A 24,651-nucleotide genomic window follows, 5' to 3' on the forward strand; every position below is an offset into this window, starting at 1 on the left:
ATACGTAACACAGTGGGACAATGTTGCAGATTTCCTTTTTCAGCAAGACAGAGCACTGTCTTATTTTGACAGCATCGTTCGTAACTGACTCAATGAATAGTCTCCAAGATGTTGGCTGGACAGCAGGGACCCCAAGAATGGCCTCCAAGAAGCCCGACCTCACCTATTGCAATTTACTGTGGGGTTTGGCGACAGAAGAGGTATACCAAACAGACCCACACACAATGGATGAATTAGAGGACAGGACCACATTTGTCCTCCAAAATATACCTGTGATTTTCTCACAGAAATCAGTTTATGACAATCCTATATGTTTACGATGTTTAGGTGACAACACAGGAGAATATGTGGAATTTTTGTGCAGTTCACATATTCTCATGGTCATGAGAACCAACTAAAACTTGTTCCGTATGCAAATATCCATTAATAAAATATATATGGGCATTTAAAACTAGGATGCAACTTCTCACCCACCTTGTATATTCCTAGGGTCATCATTTAACGTCCGTTCTTGAAATTTTATTAGCAGAAGTTCTCGGGATAGTTTACATCTGTCTTCAGAACTCTGTCAGTTCAGTTTCTTCAGCACCTCTATGACACACTCACGTGTCAAACAAACCTTTGACTAATTATGCTGCCCTTCTCTGGATCCATCCAATATCCCATTAGTCCTTTCTACTATGGGAGTCACACACTCGAGCAATATTCTATGATGGGGGACACAAGTAATTTGTCTCAGTTCCCTGCTGACTGATTGGTTTATTGGAAGAATACTGGGGAAATGCAAAGTCTTACACTTGTTTTACCCACAGCTGAGCCTATGTGGTCATTCCATTTCGTATCCACACTAAGCTTACACCCAGGTATCTGTACAAGTTAACCAATTCCAACTGCAACTCACACATATTGCAGTCATAGTATACTATGGTTTTTTTTCATATTATTTTATGAAGTGCACAGTTTTATATTTCTGAACATTTGAAGCAAGTTGCAAATCTTTGCACCATTTTGAAATCTGATGAAGCTATGTCTGAATATCTGCACAGCTTCTTTCAGAGAGTACATCACATGCGGAAAGCCTGAGTTTACTATTAGCCTAATGTTATCTACAATGTCATTACTATACAACATGAACAGTAAGTTTCCCAACACACTTGCTTTGGGGACACCGAGTTATTCTTACACCTGTCTATGATGCTCTTTCCAAGATAGACTGCTGTGTCCTCCCTACCAAAAAGTCTCAATCCAGTAACAAATTTTGCTTGTTATCCCATAAAATCATACTCCTTATAATTAGAGAATGATGATGATGATGATGATGATGATGATGATGATATGTGGGCGAGGGAACTAAACAGCAAACTCACCAGCACCTTGCATGAATGATACACTCTGATAAGCCAAAACATTATGACCGCAGCCTATCGCAATGTTGGATGCCACCTGCTGGTGTCGCGGGCAAGTGATGCAATAATTAAAGTATGTAGGCAGAGCAGACATGGACAGGAGATCGCGCTAGCAACGATACGTGCTGCAAAAGGGGAAATCCACAGAAATAAGCATCTTTGACAAAGGGCACATATTATTACACAGAGCCTGTGAATGAATATCTCAAACAGTGAAGCTGGTCAAATGTTCACATGCTACTGTTCTGAGTATTTACGGAAAGAGGTAGAGAAACTACCACTAGGCATTAAATGGTTGGATGTCCACAACTCTTCACAAAACATGGGGTTCAGAGGCTTGTCTGCTCTGTAAAGTGGGATAGTTTGTGACCTGTGGCATCTCTGCCAGAAGGACACAATGCTTGTGCAAGCGTAAGTGTTTCAGAGCACACCATTCATCGAACATTGTTGAACAAGGAGCTCCGCAGCAGACCACCCCAACGTGTTCACATGTTGAGCCAACAACATCGCCTATTATGATTGCAGTGGGCATGGGACCATCAGGATTTGAATGTTGAACAATGGAAACGTGTCATCTCTTTGGGTGAATCACATTTTTGTTAGACTAAATCACTGGTTGTCTCCACAAATGCTGTCATTGAGATGAACAGCAACTCGGAAAGTGCAGTGCACCATGGACACATGCTGGCGGGAGCAGTATTATACTTTGGGAGACATTCTCCTGTGCTTGCACTGGACCTGTGATAGTAAGCGAAAACACACTGACAGCTGCAAATCACCTGCATCCCTTCACGCTTGATGTCTTTTCTGATGATGATGTCATCTTTTAGCAGTACAATTGTCAGTGTCTGAGCCAGAACTGTTATACAGTGGTTTGAGAAACTCACATTGATGTCTCGGCAACCAAATTCACCTGATGTAAAACCTGTGGAACCCAAGTGGGTCACTGTCAAGCGCGATCTGCATACACAGATAAATGGCCCATTATTTATACGAATTACATGACCTGTGCGTAGACATCTAATGCCACATATATGCACAGACCTACTCACAAACTGTCGGATCCCTGATACATAGAATCATTCCAAAGACAGGCAAACAAGCTATTAAGCAGGTGGTCATAATGTTTTGGCTCAGCAGTGTGCTTACATGTGTGGTCAAACTTCATTAAAATATAATAATAATAATAATAATAAATTGGAAAGAAATGAAAAGACAACAGTATAATGAACGTATTATAGTGGCCAAGATAGACATGAAGCCCATGCCTACTGCAGTAGTACAAGTTTATATGCCAACTAGCTCTGCAGATGACGAAGAAATTGAAGAAATGTATGATGAAATAGAAGAAACTATTCAGATAGTGAAGGGAGATGAAAATTTAATAGTCATGGGTGACTGGAATTCGACAGTAGGCAAAGGGAGAGAAGGAAACATAGTAGGTGCATATGGGTTGGGGCTAAGAAATGAAAGAGGAAGCCGTCTGGTAGAATTTTGCACAGAGCGTAACTTAATCATAGCTAACACTTTGTTTAAGAATCATAAAAGAAGGTTGTATACATGGAAGAATCCTGGAGGTACTAAAAGGTATCAGATAGATTATATAATGGTAAGACAGAGATTTAGGAACTAGGTTTTAAATTGTAAGACGTTTCCAGGGGCAGATGTGGATTCTGACCACAATCTATTGGTTATGACCTGTAGATTAAAACTGAAGAAATTGCAAAAAGGTGGGAATTGAAGGAGATGGGACCTGGATAAACTGATTAAACCAGAGGTTGTACAGAGTTTCAGGGACAGCATAATGGAACAATTGACAAGAATGGGAGAAAGAAATACAGTAGAAGACGAATGGGTAGCTCTGAGGGATCAAGTAGTGAAGGCAGCAGAGGATAAAGTAGGTAAAAAGACGAGGGCTAGTAGAAATCCTTGGTTAACAGAAGAAATATTTAATTTAATTGATGAAAGGAGAAAATATAAAAATGCAGTAAATGAAGTAGGCAAAAACGAATACAAACGTCTCAAAAATGAGATCGACAGGAAGTGCAAAATGGCTAAGCAGGCATGGATAGAGGACAAATGTAAGGATGTAGAGGCTTATCTCACTAGGGGTAAGATAGATACTGCCTACAGGAAAATTAGAGAGACCTTTGGAGAAAAAAAGAGCCACTTGTATGAATATCAAGAGTGCTGATGGAAACCCAGTTTTAAGTAAAGAAGGGAGAGCAGAGAGGTGGAAGGTGTATATAGAGGATCTATACAAGGGAGATGTACTTGAGGACAATATTATGGAAATGGAAGAGGATGTAGATGAAATGGGAGATATGATACTGCGTGAAGAGTTTGACAGAGCACTGAAAAACCTGAGTTGAAACAAGGCCCCGGGAGTAGACAACATTCCATTAGAACTACTGACGGCCTTGGGAGAGCCAGTCCTGACAAAACTCTACCATCTGGTGAGCAAGATGAACGAGACAGGAGAAATACCCTCAGACTTCAAGAAGAATATAATAATTCCAATCCAAAAGAGAGCAGGTGTTGACAGATGTGAAAATTACCGAATTATCAGTTTAATAAGTCATGGCTGCAGAATACTAACACGAATTCTTTACAGACGAATGGAAAAACTAGTAGAAGCCGACCTCAGGGAAGATCAGTTTGGATTCCGTAGAAATACTGGAACACGTGAAGCAATACTGACCCTACGACTTACCTTAGAAGCTAGATTAAGGAAAGGCAAACCTACGCTCCTAGCATTTGTAGACTTAGAGAAAGCTTTTGACAATGTTGACTGGAATACTCTCTTCCAAATTCTGAAGGTGGCAGGGGTAAAATACAGGGAGCGTAAGGCTATTTACAATTTGTACAGAAACCAGCTGGCAGTTATAAGAGTCGAGGGACATGAAAGGGAAGCAATGGTTGGGAAGGGAGTGAGACAGGGTTTTAGCCTCTCCCCGATGTTATTCAATCTGTATATTGAGCAAGCAATAAAGGAAACAAAAGAAAAATTTGGAGTAGGTATTAAAATCCATGGAGAAGAAATAAAAACTTAAAGTTTCGCCGATGACATTGTGTCAGACAGCAAAGGACTTGGAAGAGCAGTTGAACGGAATGGACAGTGTCTTGAAATGAGGATATAAAATGAACATCAACAAAGTAAAACAAGGATAATGGAATGTAGTTGAATTAAGTCGGGTGATGCTGAGGGAATTAGATTAGGAAACGAGACACCTAAAGTAGTAAAGGAGTTTTGCTATTTGCGGAGCAAAATAACTGACGATGGTCGAAGTAGAGAGGATATAAAATGTAGACTGGCAATGGCAAGGAAAGCATTTCTGGAGAAGAGAAATTTGTTAACATCGAGTATAGATTTAAGTGTCAGGAAATCGTTTCTGAAAGTATTTGTATGGAGTGTAGCCAAGTATGGAAGTGAAACATGGACAATAAATAGTTTGGACAAGAAGAGAATAGAAGCTTTTGAAATGTGGTGTTTCAGAAGAATGTTGAAGATTAGGTGGGTAGATCACATAACAATGAAGTATTGAATAAAATTGAGGAGAAGAGGCGTTTGTGGCACAACTTGACAAAAAGAAGGGACCGGTTAGTATGACATGTCCTGAGGCATCAAGGGATTACAAATTTAGCATTGGAGGGCAGCGTCGAGGGTAAAAATCTTAGAGGGAGACCAAGAGATGAATATACTAAGCAGATTCAGAAGGATGTAGGTTGCAGTAGGTACTGGAAAAATGAAGGAGCTTGCACAGGATAGATTAGCGTGGAGAGTTGCATCAAACCAGTCTCAGGACTGAAGAAGACCACCACCATCACCACCATATCCCGGGTAAAGCAGGTATATTAAAAAGATAGCAGGTGCAGTTAAGATTGACACAAACTGTTTTCTCCATAGAGAATTTAAAGCTTTGGTGGTAGTCTCTCCTCCAACTGCTTGATTGTCATATGCAACAGCTGAGAAGCTGTAGCAAGATGTAGGGACACACAGAAGATGGAGAAGTCGTCCACAAATAGGGAACACAGTACATGACGTCGTACTGCGGACATAATACAATCAACTGCAATAGCGAATGCCGTGACGCTTAGTACACTTCCTTGAGGAACACCGTCCCCCTGTTTACAACAGTCAGTCAGGACATTCCCAACCTTTTATCTAAAATTCCTGTCTGAAAGTAAGGATAATTCAAAAGTGAGTAGGCATCCACGCAACCCACACTGATAGAGGTGCAAAAGAATATTGTGCCTCCAGGTAGTATTGTAGGCCTTGTTCAAATTGAAGAAGACAAAAATAAGGTGTTGGTTATGGAGAAAGCTTGGTGAATAGTTGCTTTACGCAACATTAGGTCATTGAGAGTTGAGTTATACCTCCTGAGCCCACACTGGGAGCGACTTAGTAGGGACTTGGTTTCGAGAACTCACACTAGGTGCCAGTTGATTATACACTCCAATGTCTTTCCTATGCAGCTTGTCAGACAAATTATGATAACTACTGATGTTAGTCCACACCTTCCCAGATTTTCAAATCAGGATTAAAATAGATTATTTCCGCGAATTGTTAAAGTCTCCTGTCATCCAAATCGCATTAGAGAGCTGAAGGAGGACCTCCTTTGACTGCAGGTCCAGCTGCTCCAACTTTCTGGACATTATACGGTCCTGACTGGGCGTAGTATCATGAGCTACTGACAATGCAGAAGCCAACTCTCATAGAGAGAAAAGCTGGTTGTATTCCTCAATGTTGGTGGAATGGAAATCAAAACCAACCCTCTCCTGATTGGTTAGTTGGAGATAATAGACACTAAGCTACAAGGTTATCAGTTGCTTCAACACTCTACTGCATATCGCAATAATTATGGAAAGCTGGATTCTGGTTTTGAACAGCTATAATGGACTTATACAAGTGATCCAATGAGTGAGTAGTCTCTCTCGGCAATGTTAGGAGACACCCTTGCTCTCATATGGCTGCAATTTGTGGTCGTGCTTTCTGCCTCGAGATCTTCCCAATGGCTTTACTTGCAAATGTGGATCTAGTAACAGAGTTCAGGAACTCTAGTCAAAACCTCTGCTTACTCTCCTGAATTATTCCTTCTTGCCTTTGCATATGCCACTCAAAAGGTTGCAAGAGTGACATCTGTACAGCACTGATTGAATCTTCGCATAGGAGTCCTGCTGCACTGATTGCAGAATGACAATAATCATCCCACAAAGTAACAGGCTGCCTCCCAGATGTTCCTGCTGTCTATGGGATAGATGCACGTGCAGCGTGGTAGTTCACAGTTTTAGTATGATTTACCCAGTTGTTGATCCTGTAACAATATTCTAAAAGAGCCAACTGCCTGTAAAACATTCAGTTAGACCTACAGAGCCATTGTGGCTGCTTCCTTTCGGGATCTGCTCCATCGGCAAAGGGATCCAAATAGCATAGTGGTCAGATAATGGTCACTACCATTAAGGTCATCTTTCACTCTCCACTGAGCACTGTCTGCAAAGGCAGGCAAGCAGAAAGAGAGGTTAACAGCCATAGACAAACCTGCAGGAGTGCTGAAGTGCAGCTTGACCCACATGCATCAATATTTCACCTGTGGCTCATGTCAGATCTTCCAGTAATCAACCCCTAGGACAAATGGTGTTAGAAGACACTGGTGCACTGTATGCATTTAATTCCCCTAAATTGCCAGGTAAGTGCATCAAGGTAATGTGGTAGGACCTCACTGTTAATGGGCTCATGAGGAGGTAAGCACACAGAGCACATCATGGGCCCCTATCTGAACAGCCATCACTTGTAGCGTTGTGGTTACGGGCACAGGTGAGGAGTGGAAAGTGTCCTTGATGAACACTGCTACCCTACCTTTCACCCTGTCACCAGTAAAGTCATCTTTTCTGTAGAGTTGATAGCCTCCAGGTACATGTTCTCCATTCTATTTAAAATGAATGAGGTTCGTCCCGTATGAGAAGTCTCAATTCCTTCAGATGAGTCTTTTATTCATTCGTATTCCTCTAGAGCATGGGAGCCATTTCAGCAGTGTGGTTTTGAGTTACTCTATCCTTGCACTGGCTTGTTGAGGAACTTTTAGAGTGAGGGAGAGTGGATGGGCTGCCAGGGTCCGATGATGAAGCATCAAAATCCACATTGTCATCATTAGTCAAATGTTCCAGAATTATATCTGACTGTGCTTGGAACAGCTTCTGACCTGAATTTTGTGACCCTTTCCCTGCTCCCTTTTCCTCTGAGGACAATGGGGAAAGGGGCTGTTGAGAGGCACTCTGCTTTCAGGATTCCTACACAATGCTTGCTGCAAAAATGCTGCTGGTCTGTTCTGTCATAGCTGCCTGGATCACTATGACTTTGGCATGTACAGCTGTCAGCATAGGTGCTGTTGACAGATAATGGTATGCTGGATATCATCTGTGTTGAGGCATCAACCCTGAGAACAGGTTTCTGTACCACAAAAGCATTCAAAGTGGGCAAAAGAGGAGATTTCGCTGTCTTATATTCCTTTTTGGTTCCAGGACAGCAGATCCATTTGGCCATTTATTTCATGAATTCTGCAGGCCCCAGCAAAAACAGGGCAGTCTCAGCTCCAGGATGGATGGCTTCCAGAGCAGTTGTTGCAGATTGCTTGGGACATAAAGTCAATCCCAGCTTCATGAGCTGCCTTTCCACACTTCCTATTGGTCATTTCACCTCTGCAACTCAGCACTGTTTGCCAAATTTGTAACACTGCATAGTGTGAGTTATGTAAGGCTTTGCCTTAAGCCAAACGAAACCTGCCATAATCCGTTCAGGCAGTGTTTCAGAATTGAAGGTCACAATGAAAGTGGCAGTGTTCTCAATTTCTCCATTACTACTTCATGTACTTTGCTCCACATCCACTGTCCCCTGCAATTCCCATTCTTGTTTGAGTAACTCGAAACCACACTGTTGAGACATCTATGTCCACATATCACAGCATGTGACATTTGCTTGAGTCAAGGGAGTTATGCAACTCAAGTCAGCATCTATCTATAGCCCCATGCTTTGTTTTAAACCTGTTTGTTTACAAGTTTCTTCCAGTGTCTGTATACCATGAAGAGTCGCATCATGAACTGTTCTATTGGGTATGTATCTATCCACTGCATTGTCAACCAGTCTTTTAACAAACATTCATAACATGCCTACACAGTGTGTACAAATAAATTCAGAAACAAGACTGGAAAGTGAATTATATGTAAAGAATACAACATAGTGAATGAATTTAAAGCCAGTATACCGGAAGATCTACTTTCACGACGTGTTATTGAAAATTACGAAATGCAGTATTGTACACTACATAATGTCAAATAAATTAATATGTAATGCATGAAATCTAGTGTGCAAACATAATGTATTACTGCATCTGTATTAATTATTGTAAGTACATTAATGTAATGCATAAAGTCTGCCATATAAACATAAAAATACTTCTGTTATCATAGTTTACGTAAAGTTCAATGACATCTCATGCAAGGAAAATGCTCTAAAGTAAATAAATCTGTTCTACTCTTAAGATAATTCCTGCGGCAGCTTGTAAACTGCCAATACTTCTAGCTTTTGGGTAGCCAGGTCAACTCTTGATCTACATTCAAAGAGCTTTTAAACACAATATTCAATATCTTATAGGACTTCACTTAATTTCTGTAAACACAGCCACTCCGCTTCATTTTATTGGTTCTACAATGATATACCAGTTTGGGGTCAATTCAAGTGTCCAATTCCTCTCGTCAGCTTTCGGGACTAGTACACAAGAAACAAAAATTCACAAATACTGGAACCGGTAACTAGAACTGACCTATATAGGTTAATTCTAGTTGCCGATTCCAACCATTCCACAGTTCATTATTTAGACCATATTAATAAATGTATGCTCTAAAGTGTTACAGGATTCCTACATTACTCTCTTCACTACTATAAAAAAAAGAAAAATTTGGAAGCTATACCTACAATATTACTTACTTTTTAATAGTTGTTCTGGGATCAACAAGAAATCTAGAAACAAAAACACAGTCCACAGGTTTACTGCAAAAATGTCCAAAAGTACAAACATGCAACAGCTGGAGTTAATACAGTTGCAGTAATACATCATGTTTGCACACTAGACTTCACACATCACATCTGCATTACATATTAATTTATTTCACATTATGTAGTGTACAATACTGCATTTTATAATTTTAAATAAGATGTCACGAAAGTACTGGTAGATCTTCCGGTGTATTCCAACTGTTGAAATCCTCCTATATAGGTCAATTCTAGTTTCCAATTCCAGCCAATCGATGATTCATCTAATTAGATAATTTTTTCAGCAGGTGTGTGCACTAAAATTTAGGCTAATAGCATTTCTGCACTTGTAATTGCTCTCTGAACTACTGCAAACGAGTTTCTAAAATTAGAATTGGTAACCAGAATTGACCTATATAGAGAGTCAGTTCTAGTTACCAGTTCAATTTCTCTTATATACTGCAGTAGTTTTACAGTGTAATTACAAATGTCAGAATTCTATTACGTTTCAGCATAAAACAACTACTGCAAAAATAATTTACAAATGAATCATGGAGCAGCTGCGATCGGTAACTGGAAGTTACCTATGTAGGTTAAGTTATTGATTCCAATATTCGTTGTATTTTTGGGGTTGGGTTGTTTTGGGGAAGGAGACCAGACAGCGAGGTCATCGGTCTCATCGAATTAGGGAAGGAAGTCGGTCGTGCCCTTTCAAAGGAACCATACCGGCATTTGCCTGGAGCGATTTAGGGAAATCATGGAAAACCTAAATCAGGATGGCCGGACGCGGGATTGAACCGTCGCCCTCCCGAACGCATGCGAGGTCCAGTGTCTAACCACTGCGCCACCTCGCTCGCTGAGTATTGGCTTTTCTGTTAGAATTTAGTGTGTGGTTTCTCCACATTTCACACTACTGTTTCACAACAGCCATTCACTTCATTTTCCTGATTTTCTGTTATATTTTAGTTTCTCCCCACCCAAAACCACAATTTTCCTGTGCTTCTCCTGTTAGATTTAATAATTAATAGTAAAATTAGTGCTGTTTTATAACAGTACAACTTCATCGTGCACTTTGCTGTAATAAAATTTAAAGGTGCTCTGTGTTTTTCTACTTGCATAAATTACAAGAATACTTCTTATCGGACATGAAAATTTGTTGCTAATTCTGATTCTTAAGTTTAGTTTAGTTATTAGTTTAGTTATATTACTTGTTCCATGGATCATGAACACGATTCTTTCGTAATGATGTGGAACGTGTCAAAGTACACAAGATTCATTTATCCCAAATAATCATTGTTAGTCTTATATACGGTACAATTGTTAATGCTTACTGTATTTCTTTGGCCTATGTCTAAAAATTCATCTATGGAGTAACAATTTCTGTTACCTTCAATTTGTTTTGATATAATTCATGACTAAATAAATAATTGCAAGAAACATGACCGTGTGCTACATTCATTTGCTTGCGAGTATTATCTGTTGCTTTCACAGATTGCCTAAACACTGCACCTTTGCCTCAGATACACTATGTCATCAAAAGTATCCGGACACCCAGCTGAAAATGACATACAAGTTTGTGTTGCCCTCCATAGGTAATGCTGGAATTCAATATGGTGTTGGCCCACCCTTAGCCTTGATGACAGCTTCCACTCTCCCAGGCATACGTTCACTAAGGTGCTGGAAGGTTTCTTTGGGAATGGCAGCTCATTCTTCATGGAGTGCTGCACAGAGGAGAGGTATCGATGTTGGTTTGTGGGACCTGACAAAAAGTTGGCATTCCAAAACATCCCAAAGGTGCTCTATAGGAGTCAAGTCAGGACTCTGTGCAGGCCAATCCATTACAGGGATGTTACTGTCGTGTAACCACTCTTTCACTGGCTGTGCATTATGAACATGTGCTTAATCATGTTGAAAGATGCAATTGCCATTCCTGAATTGCTCCTCAACAGTGGGAAGCAAGAAGGTGCTTAAAGCATCAATGTAGGCCTGTGCTGTGATACCACCACACAGAACAACAAAGAGTGCAAACATAAACACACCATAACACCAACACCTCCAAATTTTACTGTTGGCAGATGACATTAACCAGACATTCAGCATACCCACACCCTACTGTCAAATCGCCCCATAAGGAACCATCATTCAACACTCCACACAATGTTTTTCCACTCTCAATCATCCAATGTTTACACTTGTAACACCGAGTGAGGCGTCATTTGCCATTTACCGGCGTGATGTGTGGCATATGAGAAGCCATTCGACCATGAGACCCACGTTTTCTCACCTCCCGCCTAACAGTCATAGTACTTGCAGTGGATCCTGATGCAGTTTGGAATTCCTGTGTGATGGTCTCGATAGCTGTCTGCCTATTACACATTACGACATTACAGATGAGGTCAGACTGTTCGCTTTTGTGCTGTATGTCTCCCTTCACGTTTCCACTTCACTATCACATTGGAAACAGTGGACCTAGGGATGTTTTTTGGGAGTGTGGAAATCTCACATACAGACGTATGACCGCCCCATTCTGCTCTCCCACAATGTCTAATGACTACTGAGGTCACTGTTATGGAGCACCTGGCAGTAGGTGGCAGCACAATGCACCTAATATGAAATACGTATGTTTTTGGGTGTGTCTGGATACTTTTGATCACAATGTATATGACTTCATTGCTCAAAGCCAATAAGTGATCACTAGAATTTACCCAAGCTTGCATCCACATAGATAAGGCTGTTTATGTGTTTCTTCAGTACCATACTGTGTGTGCAGACAAATTTGAATTGAGAATATTGTCCCCTCCCACGCTCAACAGCTAATCAATTTGTTATTCTGGTTCAGGTATAGTATAAGTTAAAATTTCAATCCAAAGTATTGCTGCACCATTACTCTCATCTTACCAAAATCTTTTCCAAGAAGTCTGAATCATAGTTGCTCTCACTGAGCACAGCAACTGGTTTAACATTATTAGGTAGCTAGTAATTATCACTCAAAGGTTTTTATAAAGATATGGCATTCTGTTCCTTGGCAGCTGCATCAGTAAGTCATTAAATCCTTTCTTATCTCACTTTTCCTTGCACTTTATTATACAGACTGCGGAGGCGGAGTACAAACTTGGTTTGTCACTTAGTTAGAGTAGTAATGGAAAGCTACAACCAGCACCAGTTTCATGTAGGATATTGAAAAACGTGTTAACTTCTGGTATTTAACACTAAATGTCCAGCTCACGAGTACCTAGATTGAAAACATTCTACATAAACGCCACACATTGAAGAATATATTGACTCCCTCCTTGTCGTTTCCTATGGGAGGCAGTAAAGCAAGATGCCCACCCAAGTGTTCTTCCGTTATTAAAATTGTCCTCTAACAGATCTGTCAAGCTGTTCATGTGATGAAGGAAGAACACCAATGTTGGCCCTCTGACTTACTATCTCTAAAGAGAAATCTTAGTACAAAACTTACCAATTTGAAGTTTATTTTAATCATCTGTTTAAGGGCCTTAAACCCCCACTCTCCTTTTTCTCCGCCCTCAAGATCAAGTACTTTCTGAAACGAAGCAAGGGCTGCTTTTGGATCATCTTCTTTCAATGCTTTCGAATTGTAGTACTGATTCTCAAGATCGACATCTGGCTCAGAGTTGCTGTCTTCGGAGTATTCCTAATGGAGAGGCAAGAAATAACATCTACAGCTTAACGTTCTACTTTGACTTTTTTTTAAAATACTGTGTTCACTATAGAATATTGTGTACACAATCTATAAAACATCAGAAGTTAGTTGCCAGATTTACAAAGAAAAACATAAGACAATTCGACAATGTTTAAACGATGACTAGATAAAGAGATGAAAATGAAAACAAAACTAATTTGTCTTAACATGTCATGGAATGATTAACTGCAGCAACATGTGGTAATATCCAATACCAAGCCATAGTCCTCCTCTTCTTCACACATGAAATCAACTTCACAATCAGACATATTAATATTTACTTCGGCTGAACCTGCCGTCCTCTGTATACAGTATATACTAAACTACACAGATGCAATGAACTTCACCACGAAGATATTGAAGCGGAAGAATCGAGAAGCACTATGCTTGTCATTAATTTTCAAATAAATTACAGACTTGGGCTGTATCCGTAATAAGTAATTTTTCCCTCTGATAAAAAATTTCGGTTTGTTTACCAAATTGACTTGGACCCAATCGACTTACGAAAACGGAACAGCATAAAATGATATCTTTGTGACAGGACGAGCTACAAAGACAAAAAAGAAACACTCACCTCTGTTGCGAATTCGGAATTTTATTCCTACGGTTGTAAGAAGCTGTGGCAAGTTGTGATTAGGTAGTATTTTGTCTTGTACGCAGTACAAGGCGTAACTCTTGTATTTTTAAGAAGTTTACGTCAACATGACAGCGTTACCTAGGAGAATTATCAAGGAAACTCAACGCTTGATGCAAGAGCCTGTTCCTGGAATAAGTGCTGTGCCGGACGACAGTAACGCACGATACTTTCATGTAATTGTCACCGGTCCTGAAGATTCACCGTTCGAAGGAGGATTATTTAAGTTGGAGCTTTTTCTACCGGAGGATTATCCTATGTCTGCGCCAAAGGTTCGATTTATTACGAAAATATACCACCCTAACATTGACAGACTTGGCCGCATTTGCTTGGACATTCTAAAAGATAAGTGGAGCCCGGCCCTTCAAATTAGAACGGTGCTTTTGTCTATTCAAGCCCTTCTTAGTGCTCCAAATCCAGATGACCCGTTGGCTAACGATGTTGCTGAACTGTGGAAAGTAAATGAAGCCGAAGCCATCCGTAACGCGAAAGAGTGGACAAGAAGATATGCAATGGACAATTGATATGCATCGATTCCAAGGAAAGGTTAAGAGCGTTGTATGGGTTTATTTTTTTTATGAAAACTATTTCACTGAATCTGTATCACCATGTTATATTTTAAGTAAGGTTTTTTGCCAAGCTAGGTTGTCGCTGGTAGGAAAAATACACTAAACTTGTCATACCTTTTGTAAATGTGAAATTTCCTATGAAACCCATACGTTGCTAATTATAATCATGATTTACGCGTGAGAGTATAGTATAAAGTAAAACAGAAAGAGCGCTGATTTCAGATGTTATTCCATGAATCTGTCCATTTATATTCATTATGTACTCTCATTTTTGTGTTTATTATCTTTCGAAATACTTCACACTTACAGATCATGTGCATTTAGCTACTGTTGCTGTAAATATTGGAGAGTACCTTCAGCTTAAGTCCTCTGACATTTCGCCCTTGCTTCAGTTTGTCACCAGATACCAATTTAGTGAATGCGGCTTGATGTACTACCAGTGTAATAATGTCCATATTAAATGTAAAGTCTACCTTGTTTATGCCAAATTTTATCAGAGCAGACATTAGTATGATATTGATAATTTTGCTGCATAAAGTATGTATTATTTGTGATTTCTGTTTTTGTGGTATTGATGCAGCCTTTTCTCATGGACAGCTTTAAATTATGTCTGACTTGGTGTAACACCAAGAGTAGTGGTAAGTAAGACACCTTTATATAAAATTTTTGTCAGGCGTTGTGAATTAAAACATTATTTCCTTCGTAACAAGTGCCGGTCAAACTACGAATGAATGAATGTTCCAGTGTGAATACTTACCTACTTGATCTCTCTTATCTGGCTTCTAGGCAAGCAAGGTGCATACACACATTAACAGAAACAACTTACAGGAGATCTTTCATTTCCAGTTTGTTTTTAAGAAACTGTACTGATGTATTTTATTCGTTGAAAGTATCTGTGTAATTGTATTGTATGTGACTAGAGATTTATGTGGATTAATCTGTTTTACCAGCAATATGTGCCTGTTGGCCACTGAGCAGTTTCAGTGGTTGAAAAATTAGCAATCTTTTGGTTTTAAAGACTTTGTAGAATGTCTTGACCTTGTGTTGATATAACTTATTTCTGGAGCTGTTTAATTGCTTATGTTTAGTCACAGCAAGAAATTTAAATTGATGAATGTCTTTAGATTTAATAAATATTAGACTTGTAAATATACATTTTTGTTTTGAATTTTATACCACAATAAATGCGTGCAATCCGTTTTCCATTTTCAGTCACTTTTTTTTTTTTTACACTCTACACCATTAGCATGTGAGGAGTTACACATTTAACATGCAGTTGTAGCTTTCATTGGACTGTCAAAGTTAAATGACAGTCATGTAAAGAAATACTTGGTTGGAAGTGAAACAGATTGTATGTTTTGTTGTCTTAAATTTGGTGGTAGAAATTGAAAATCTTCAGAAAAAAGTTATTCTACAAGCTTACAAATGATATTCCTTTACTTTTTGCGAAATTGCTGTCTTTAAAATACTTATTTTCATAACTTTGAGACAGAGAAAATACTATTACAGGATAGTGATAGTTTGTGTAAACTCGAATTTGTTATTGTGCCATACATTGCTCAAAAGGGTAGAGTGCAGTTTTATTTTGTGCCGGGACTCTCATGTGGCACACCTTCATTGTGTATAAAGGGCAGCGCATTTTCTGAAATCTGCTGAGGTATGTTTTGTAGCTTGTAAATGAAAGCATAAATCATATAATAAAACGTGGTTGTAGTGGGAATTTACATGTAGTAGGCCCAATTCCAGCTGTGAATATTATGGCATTGTTTTTATGATGACTGAACTAACTGGCTGTGTATTAGTTGGTAAATATGTGAACTGATGAACAGAGATTTGTGTATTGATTGAGCAAGTAGGTCCAATTCTAGTTTTAGATGTTTGGATACCATTTACGGTTATTAACTCAGATATCAATATTGTTACTGTACAGCACAATTAAAATTGTGCTGTCACAAATTGTGTGCTTTTATCAGGAGGAAGTTTGCTGTGGATGTATTTTACTGAAATTGCAGGATCTATGGGCAGTGATTGGTTTCATTTATTAAACTAACATTACAAATTTTGTGATTTTTGTTTTATTAGGTGTAGAAAATGTTTCATGAAAAAACCCTCACATTATAAACATTATTCTTAATGATTTCAACCATCCAAAATAGCTCTGTAGTGGTTTCAGAACAGGTACTGAATGTGCAGTGCCTCTCATTCGGTATGTCAGTTTTAACTGAATTTCCTTAAGAGATTAATGTAGAGGCAACATATTTATTTCTGTATTTCAGAGTTAGTAAAATTGCTGTTACAATATACATCAATCTTTTTCATTTCTGGAACTACATACCTGTGGTATTGCACGGACGAGTTTTTAGACTTGGAAGTCGTGTGGCAGTTCTCAAATGGTGCTAGTATAAATTTATTGTGTGTGTGTGTGTGTGTGTGTGTGTGTGTGTGTGTGTGTGTGTGTGTGTGTGTGTGTGTGTGTGTGTGTGTGTGTGAGAGAGAGAGAGAGAGAGAGAGAGAGAGAGAGAGAGAGAGAGAGAGATAAGAATTTTGGAGGGTGGTCAATATTACAAACAATTTATTTGGTGAAGTATTAAAGTTACTACTGTAATGAAATGTTCTTTGTGTCAGTATTAGTTCCTGAAAAACAGTTAGCTCATATGAACTTATCAGTTTTTCGCAGAAGTAACTGTCATATATATGAAATGTGCTGGCATAGTGCATTTTCAGATCTGTTATCTGAACATAATTGGGGCAATAGTTTGTGGAGCTCGTAATGTCGGATTTAGTACCCAGTGAGATTTTTTAATCATTCCAAAATGTTGACTTTATTATTTTACTGTAACGTTCCCATCAGGAGCACTCAAGCCCTGTTTTATTTGTTAAGAAAACATTTGATATGTAAAAATATTTAGAGTTTTAAATACACTACTAGCTGTTTTCCCCTTTATGTATTCACTTTCCAGTAATCCTTGTTTTGGTATCTTCAGTGGTTTATGAAATAGTAAGGGACAGGTTACACAGAGCACACTGTTACAGTGGTCTGAATGGAGGGCAGTATTTTTTATTTTATTTTTTCTTTCCAGATTTCATTCTGCCTACTTCAGTACAGTGCTTTGTAAAAGCTGTTGATTGTAATGACAAAACAAAATATATCCAGTCCTCATATCAGCTATTACATCATCTCCAGTGAAATTTGTTTGTCATTCTTTTGGGCAGGGCTTTGTTTATTTAAGAAACAGCAGTAAAACATTCTCTGGAGATGTTGGCACATGAGGAATATGATGCAAAAGCATCAGTGTGCATAATGAAATTGTAACACCCATAGTATACAATATGTGAAATAGCAATGGTTAGAAAAATAGAAAAACTGGTATGTTATTGAAAATTTCTCTAATAGCAGGGAAGAAAAACGCACAGAAATATCCAAATACTATATTTCTTTCACTACATCTCACAGGTTAAGTTTATATGCTGACATGCTCTGTGTTAGTCTCAAAGTGACCACTTGGCAGTTATTGCATGAAGTCTCTTTTCCTCTTATTTTCTTTTCATACTGTGCAGTTTCAGCTGTGAAGCAGTTTTCAAATGTGTGCATAAATGTAATCCATCAGAATGGTCGTAGTCCTAGGTCTTGTCAAGTGAGACATTGGCCAGTATAATTGTAGGTTATCCACATTATATATCACCAGTGAAAGGCATAAAAGTATATGTAATGCAGTGGTTATCAATTACACCACTTAGAACTCTGATGTACTAGACTATGTATACATGACTCTCACATGTTACAATGTACTGTGCATAACAGTTTATGGAGAAAGGAAAATATTAAGGATTTTTTGTATAAAGGTAAAAAGGTTCACAGTAATATGTAATTAAAAGAACATCAACTACACTTGAAGTGAAGTAGTGGTAAATTTAAAAACAACTTTTACAGGAAGTACATGTAGTGAGACACTTTTTCAACTTCATTTTTGTCAATCTTAATATGCTAACAGGGAATGTTGGACTGAACAAAAATCTCAGTGATTGTTAAATGACAAACTGTACACTTCACAGACTATTGTTAGTGTTGTATTTAGTTTCTGTAGTAGCCGATGCATTTTTCCTACCTTTCAAAGTAGACAATATCATAATCAGTTTCAATAATGACATAAATGTCACAGAGCAAATTAATAAACTTACTTTGGAGACAGGATCTACCTGGCATCAGGCAGACAGGTAAACAATACTAAAATTTAATGTAAACGCTTTCATAATTGCAAAATTGACTGTTCCTAATTTATTTAATGTATAAATATTGTATGAGAAGCCTAATACAGCCATACATAACATGCTAGTAGACTAAAATTATTTGTGTGTTATGGTGTCTGTCAGAGGTTACATATTCAGGGTTAAAAAAAAATCAATATTTCAGTGGAGATGTGCACTAGGAAAGAAGATTTCAAAGCATAACTGAGTGGAAAGGTGAAAAAAGTAAGACTTTTATGCTTGGTTCACTGTGGCACATTCTCTCTAGCAAATAGAATAGCAACTAACATGTGTGCTCTGTTAATTACTACAGAACGCAGTGCATATAAGTTATACATTTACGTCTCTAATATGAAGTCCGTGGAAGAGGGGTGCTTCCCATTGTACCATTTACTAGAGCTGCTTTTCATTCCAGATGTGTGTGGAGTGTGGCTTGAAAGTTATCTGTGCATGCCGTAATTAGCCTACTCTTGTCTTCATAGATATCAGAATCCTAGTGGGTCTGATATTTATGGTCATTTACATAATTACTTACCTCGTCTTTTTTTTACCTGGTTATGGCCATCTTTCAGTTCTTAACATTGCTAACAGAATATACTTGAGAGGAAAAATAGGAAAACGCGCTTTCTGATGGTACACCTGTATGCAAGAACAATAAAGTTCTAAACTATATTAAGGGACTTTTGTGTATAATAATAAATGTGTTCCACTGAAAATCTTTAAATTGACAGTGCAGATAGATTATTATGTGCTTCAGTGCAAATTATTTATCTGTTTAGAGATACTGAGAAAATACTTCTTTTTAAATGAAACCATATCATTAACAACAACTCTCTCTATCTTCTTTTTTTTATGAAAAAAAAGGGAAAATTGGCACTATTACAAGGTTACCTGTCCAACAAGAAACAAATGGTTGTTTGGGCTTTCTAATTGTCATATTAAAGGAATTTAGGAGGGGAGAGGATGGTTCCTGTATCAATACTTTTTCTGTTTATTGGCTATGTGGAAGATTTACCTACCTTTCAAAGTAGACAATATCATCATTATCAGTTTCAATAATGACATAAATGTCACAGAGCAAATTAATAAACTTACTTTGGAGACAGGATCTACCTGGCATCAGGCAGACAGGTAAACAATACTAAAATTTAATGTAAAATTTTCTTTTTGTAAGCTGTAAATGAAGATTGCCTTGATAAAGAGTCTATACATCTTGAAATCATACTCTGTTAGAATTCCATACGGATGATGTATGACTAAAATTAGCAGTGCCATAAAGGTGGCATGCAACAAACATAAACTGGGATGAAGCGTACCACATACTTGGATATGCAAAAGATTAGCATTTCAGCACTACCACACAAAGTAGGTAGGCATAATTCCATCTACATTATGTATATAAGGGATTATGCAGGGGGTTTCTCATTCAGCAATTGCATTTCAATTTTGATTGTGTATGAGAAGATTGTGTTACACCTTCTTAAGGAGAAAAACATCTATTGGCACACCTCAGAATTCAGCAGCATCAGGATCATGTCCTATCAAAACTAGGATTTATCGTTCCACGATACTACTGCTTGCATTGATCAGCATCCCTTGAGTGTCATGTGAACCTGGAAAGGACCAAATTCAATGCCATGCAGGATTTCATTGGACTAGCACCTAATGGAGTGGACATTGTTTGCTCAGCTGCACATGATAATACAACCACACAGAGAGACATTTAGAGCACCAAGGACTGTCAGGCATAGCAACAATTGTTGCAGCTTCCGTTAATGTGACAGCAGGTGGAAGCAGGTTGACAGTGATGCTCTGTATGACAACACTGGGCACAGGAGTGGCACCACGTCATTTTTTCAGGTAAGTCACAATTAGTGTATATGTGGGACACCAAACTACAGCCCATGGGCCAGACCCTGCCAGCGAAGTCACTTCATCCAGCCCATCGACGGCTCTTGACTATGCCAGATAAAATGAGTGGAGCGTGATACTTTATGATACAATTTAATGTTCACACCTGTGGAGATCTCCTGACTGTTATGTGCTTTACATTCACTATGCTCAGTTTTAAATTACTCTATCGAGGTACTGTACAGAATGATGATAGGGTCTGAACTCGTCATTTAGTCAGTTATTCGGCTGTTAAAATAGTTTGGTGACCTCTGGTGTACAGCATTAAGATAAACATATCCATGTGTGGAGGCTTCAAAGAGAATGAACATTCCCCAATTGTTTTTGTCATCATCATAAGGGCCCAACCCATGGAGTGATGGTATAGTGTGCTATTGAGCACACAACACTATTGTATCTAGTTTACATAGCTGATAATTTGAACAGCAACCATTACATTTCTGACATGTAAATGCAGGTGGCAGCATACACTGATCAGCCAGAACATTGTGACTATGAAAGCAATGAGGACTTGGTAGGTCGCTGGTGGGAGTTGGCACCACATCTGCACGCACAAGTCACCTAATTTCCTTAAATTCAGGGAAGGGATCAATGAGCTCTGACACCACACTTGGTCACATCCCAGATGTGTTCTATGGTATTCAGTTCAGGCAAGTTGGGGGAGCAGCACATCCACTGGAATTTGCCACTGTGTTCCTCGAACCATTCTGTCGTGCTCCTGATAATAGTGACATGGTGCATTATCATGTTGAAAAACTGCCATTGGGAAAAATGATAGCCATGAAGGGGTGTACATTGTCTGCAACCAGTATACAATACTCCTTGGCCTTCATAAAGCCTTGCACAAGCTCCACAGGAACCATGGATGCCTAAGTGAATGTTCCCCAGAGCATAATGGAGCCGCCGCCAGTTTGTCTCCATCCTGCAGTACAGTGTCAAGGAGCTGTGCCCCTGGAGGACAATGGATTCGCGCCCTCCCATCAACGTGATGAAGGGATCAGGAATCATCAAACCATGCAATGCTCTGCCACTGCACCAGCCAAGAAGATCCATTCAGTAGAACACAATAAACATAATATCTTTACTTTAAGAGTAAATATGTTCACTCGCAATATAGTTAACATGCTGAGCTGTAATCAGATGCAAGCAAGACTGTATAGACTCAGCTTTCAGATGAACAAAGACACATGGCTACACCGTCCTGTCAGTGTAGCCTGACCAGGCTACTCAGTGCCCCCACTGTATGATGCTAGGGCAGATGAGGCCACGAATGGTGGGAAGTGGAGCAGAGACTGAAAACTTTCTTCAAAATAATTCATTTTATTTATTGACAAAATTAAATACAACTTTAAGTAAAATTGTCAATTACCACATTTTAAACACACAAAATCTAGAAGACATCACCGGGTACGCAAAGTATTTGGTGAGCAGGAAGTTAAACAAAACTGATGGAACCTGTGCTGTTAGTTTTGACTACCTTAAACACTTTACTTGCATGCACGTGGAATTCTTATCATTATCAATAAACATGTCTTAAATCACACTAAGATCTCAGCAAACACAAGAACATGTACAGTAAGTAAAATATTTTACAATCAGCAAATTAATCCCTGACAGCCGCGAACTACACAATTTCCCTTGTGTTTCCTTACAAATATGAAACTCTGCGTGCCTCACATTAAGCAAGCTCTCGAATTATGTCTTCTTTCTTCAGCTGAAGCGCCTCATCATTTTGGATGGAAAGAATAGTGAGCTTGTTAAGATGGTCCTGCAGTTAGTTCTTAATAAGTTTCAATTTTGAAAATCTTATTTCTCCAGGTGCCACAGTGACACATCAGCAAAATGTGATAGGCTGTGATGATATTGGCATACCATTCTTTGAGTGAGACTTAAGTATTTAAGTGTGTCCAACACTGTCTTCTCTGTAGAAGGAATTGTAAACCACATCAGTTTTACTTCTGAGACAAGTTCAGATGTGTGTAGATCAGCTAGTTCCCCTCTTCCAGATAACTCACTAGTTTCTGACAACTCATTTCAATTTCCTCATGTCACAAAGTATGAACAGGTGAAAGAGAAATCCAAAGTATTCGGAATAATTCATCAGCTCTCTGAGTTTTGATCTCGTATCACTCAAAGCTTCAGCAATGACCACTGAGAAGTATTCAATTCTAAATCTGTCTTTGGCTTTGTGGTGCTTTAAAGTCTCATCGGAGCCAATGTCTGGCTTGCCTTCTGTCCCGTCAAAAAATCATTTGCGCTTCTTTCAGCAATGAGTCGAAAACTGTGTCACTTCCTACATCTGCCATCAATGGCTTGTCATTCAATCCACTTATTTCTTTAGGGCAATGTCTAACTGTATACCTTCTTGAAGAACTTAACTGATCTCATTGACAGCATGTAAGAAGTTGTGCCATGTCATAAGAGCTAAAACGAATTCAAAATGGTTGAGGGAATGATTTACTAAAGACATTGCTTCAGATAAGACAGATGAATCCTTTGCTGATTTGGCAGCCTTTTCAAACACTTCACAAACTTTCCCCAGCCAGTGTCTGACAGGTCTGATGCTCTCAAAATGAGACTCCCATGTGTCTTAGTTCAGAACAGATCTTAGGCAGAATATTCCACCTCTCTATAGATGCAGAAAATAAAGTGTACAGTCACAATATTTTTCCGAAAAATGTCATTGCTTCTGTCCTACATTTGGCCATGTTTCCAAGGACCAAGTTCAGGCTGTGAGTAACACAAGGCATAAACATTGCCTGCTTATTGATCTGCAAAACTTAAACCTTTACTCATGTGGATTTTCACTTCACATTGGCTCCATTATCATATCATTGGCCTCAACAATCCATGATTTTTAAACTGTTTTCTTCCAGCAATTCTATTAAAACCTTCATTAGTCCTTCTCCAGTTGTATCTCTCACTACTAAAAACTGAATGACTTTTTCGACTGTGGTTGGAACTGGAACACCGGACATTTTGACATAACGGGTAATAAAACTCATTTGTTCTTGATGACTAATGTCTGGAGTGTAATTGAGGATGATGGCATAATATTTTGCAACTTGAATATCATCTAGATTCATTCCCTTAGTTGTCATACATGTAGAAAAAAATTAAAAAATATGAAGAATGTTTTTAAGAATTTAAGGGTTTTTTGTTAGTTTCAAAGAACATTGAAGGAGATAATACTTAGGGAAAATAATGTGGTCATTTGAACTGTACAGTGTGTCTGATCCAAGACTGCACACAGCCTTGACCGATCCAAGTGCATCTGTTCATGTACTCAGTGCATGGTTTGAATGCATGGATGTTGGCTGAGCGGCTGCCAAGAGAAGCGCTGCCACGCTCGCAAACAGATGCACTTGAACCACATATGCTCGGTGCCTTTATCCTATCAGTAGTATATAATTTTTTTGCCTTTATTTTAAAATTATTCTCCAGTGTCTTATTTCACTATGTTTATACTACATCACATCTTTACGGTACCACTAAAAAATCTTGAAATATACTTTAAAGTGATACAGGAAAGTGGAGGAGAGCATTGCCTCAAATGGCATATGGAAACATGCATGATGGTAAAAAAAAGAAATTATGAGTGCAGCAGGCTGTCATGCGAGACATTGCTAAATATCAACCATCGCTAACATGACCTTCACTCACAATAAATATCAGTGTGGCAAATCAGATTCCAAATAAGATTGCAGAATAAATATTTAAGAGTGAGGCTGTTTGTTCGTGCTGGCCATCTGTCAAATAGCATGCATTCTTATGGAAGATTTGAATGGTAGTAAACCTGAGTGGAATTGTGCCCATTTATTTTAAATGGCACTTTATGGATGAATAGACACTTCCAATATCTAATGAAACTGCATAAAAATTGGTGGGTGTATAACAGGTGATGCATAAATTTTGTTATTTTGTCACATAATTTTTTATACTCAGTCTTTATTCTGCTTCCCACCTTTCCCTCCACTTCCCATTGCCTTCCTTATTTCACATGTGTTATTTCACTATTGGATCCAACACAAATACAGTTACATCTTACCTAACATTTTAGTCACTTTGTTTTTGAATTTGCCCTCCAAGGTAGTGATAATGAGTCTCCTCATCACAAATATGATGTAAGTGTTCCTTCATCGGTGCATCAAAAGATG

The 24,651-nt window shown here is 38.6% G+C and overlaps 3 protein-coding genes across 3 annotated transcripts in view; 1 reads left to right on the forward strand and 2 right to left on the reverse strand.

The window, feature by feature from the left end:
• The window catches only part of LOC126272175 (COP9 signalosome complex subunit 2), a 97,039-nt gene extending 80,096 nt beyond the window's left edge, over positions 1-16,943 (reverse strand). The window contains exons 1-2 of the mRNA XM_049974825.1: positions 13,351-16,943; positions 12,893-13,087 (exon numbers count right to left, since the gene is read on the reverse strand). Coding sequence (XP_049830782.1) covers positions 12,893-13,087; positions 13,351-13,404 — 249 coding nt within the window. The 5' untranslated portion in view covers positions 13,405-16,943. The remainder of the gene's footprint in view (positions 1-12,892; positions 13,088-13,350) is intronic.
• On the forward strand, positions 13,838-14,293 carry LOC126273318 (ubiquitin-conjugating enzyme E2 N). Its single transcript, XM_049976863.1, has one exon. The coding sequence runs from the start codon at positions 13,838-13,840 to the stop codon at positions 14,291-14,293; it is 456 nt and encodes a 151-aa protein (XP_049832820.1).
• Positions 16,944-22,523: 5,580 nt separating the features above from the next.
• LOC126273319 (uncharacterized) lies at positions 22,524-23,250 on the reverse strand. The gene is made up of 3 exons (XM_049976864.1): positions 23,193-23,250; positions 22,874-23,083; positions 22,524-22,726 (listed from the first exon to the last, which is right to left on the reverse strand). Exons 1-3 carry the CDS (start codon positions 23,248-23,250, stop codon positions 22,524-22,526), a joined length of 471 nt encoding a protein of 156 aa, XP_049832821.1.
• Between the last annotated feature and the right edge of the window lie 1,401 nt (positions 23,251-24,651).

This window comes from Schistocerca gregaria, chromosome 5 (assembly GCF_023897955.1).
Source record: "Schistocerca gregaria isolate iqSchGreg1 chromosome 5, iqSchGreg1.2, whole genome shotgun sequence".
Taxonomy (NCBI): Eukaryota; Metazoa; Arthropoda; class Insecta; order Orthoptera; family Acrididae; genus Schistocerca; species Schistocerca gregaria.

What these genes read in the sequence shown, in the direction of transcription:
- LOC126273318 (XM_049976863.1), top strand. Translation starts at nt 13,838, where the DNA reads ATGACAGCGTTACCTAGGAGAATTATCAAGGAAACTCAACGCTTGATG.
- LOC126273319 (XM_049976864.1), bottom strand. Translation starts at nt 23,250, where the DNA reads ATGTTTATGCCTTGTGTTACTCACAGCCTGAACTTGGTCCTTGGAAAC. An exon ending in CCTTGGAAACATGGCCAAAT is followed by an intron (nt 23,084 to 23,192) that starts GTAGGACAGAAG and finishes TTCTGAACTAAG; the next exon opens with ACACATGGGAGTCTCATTTT. An exon ending in ACATGCTGTCAATGAGATCA is followed by an intron (nt 22,727 to 22,873) that starts GTTAAGTTCTTC and finishes TTGACGGGACAG; the next exon opens with AAGGCAAGCCAGACATTGGC.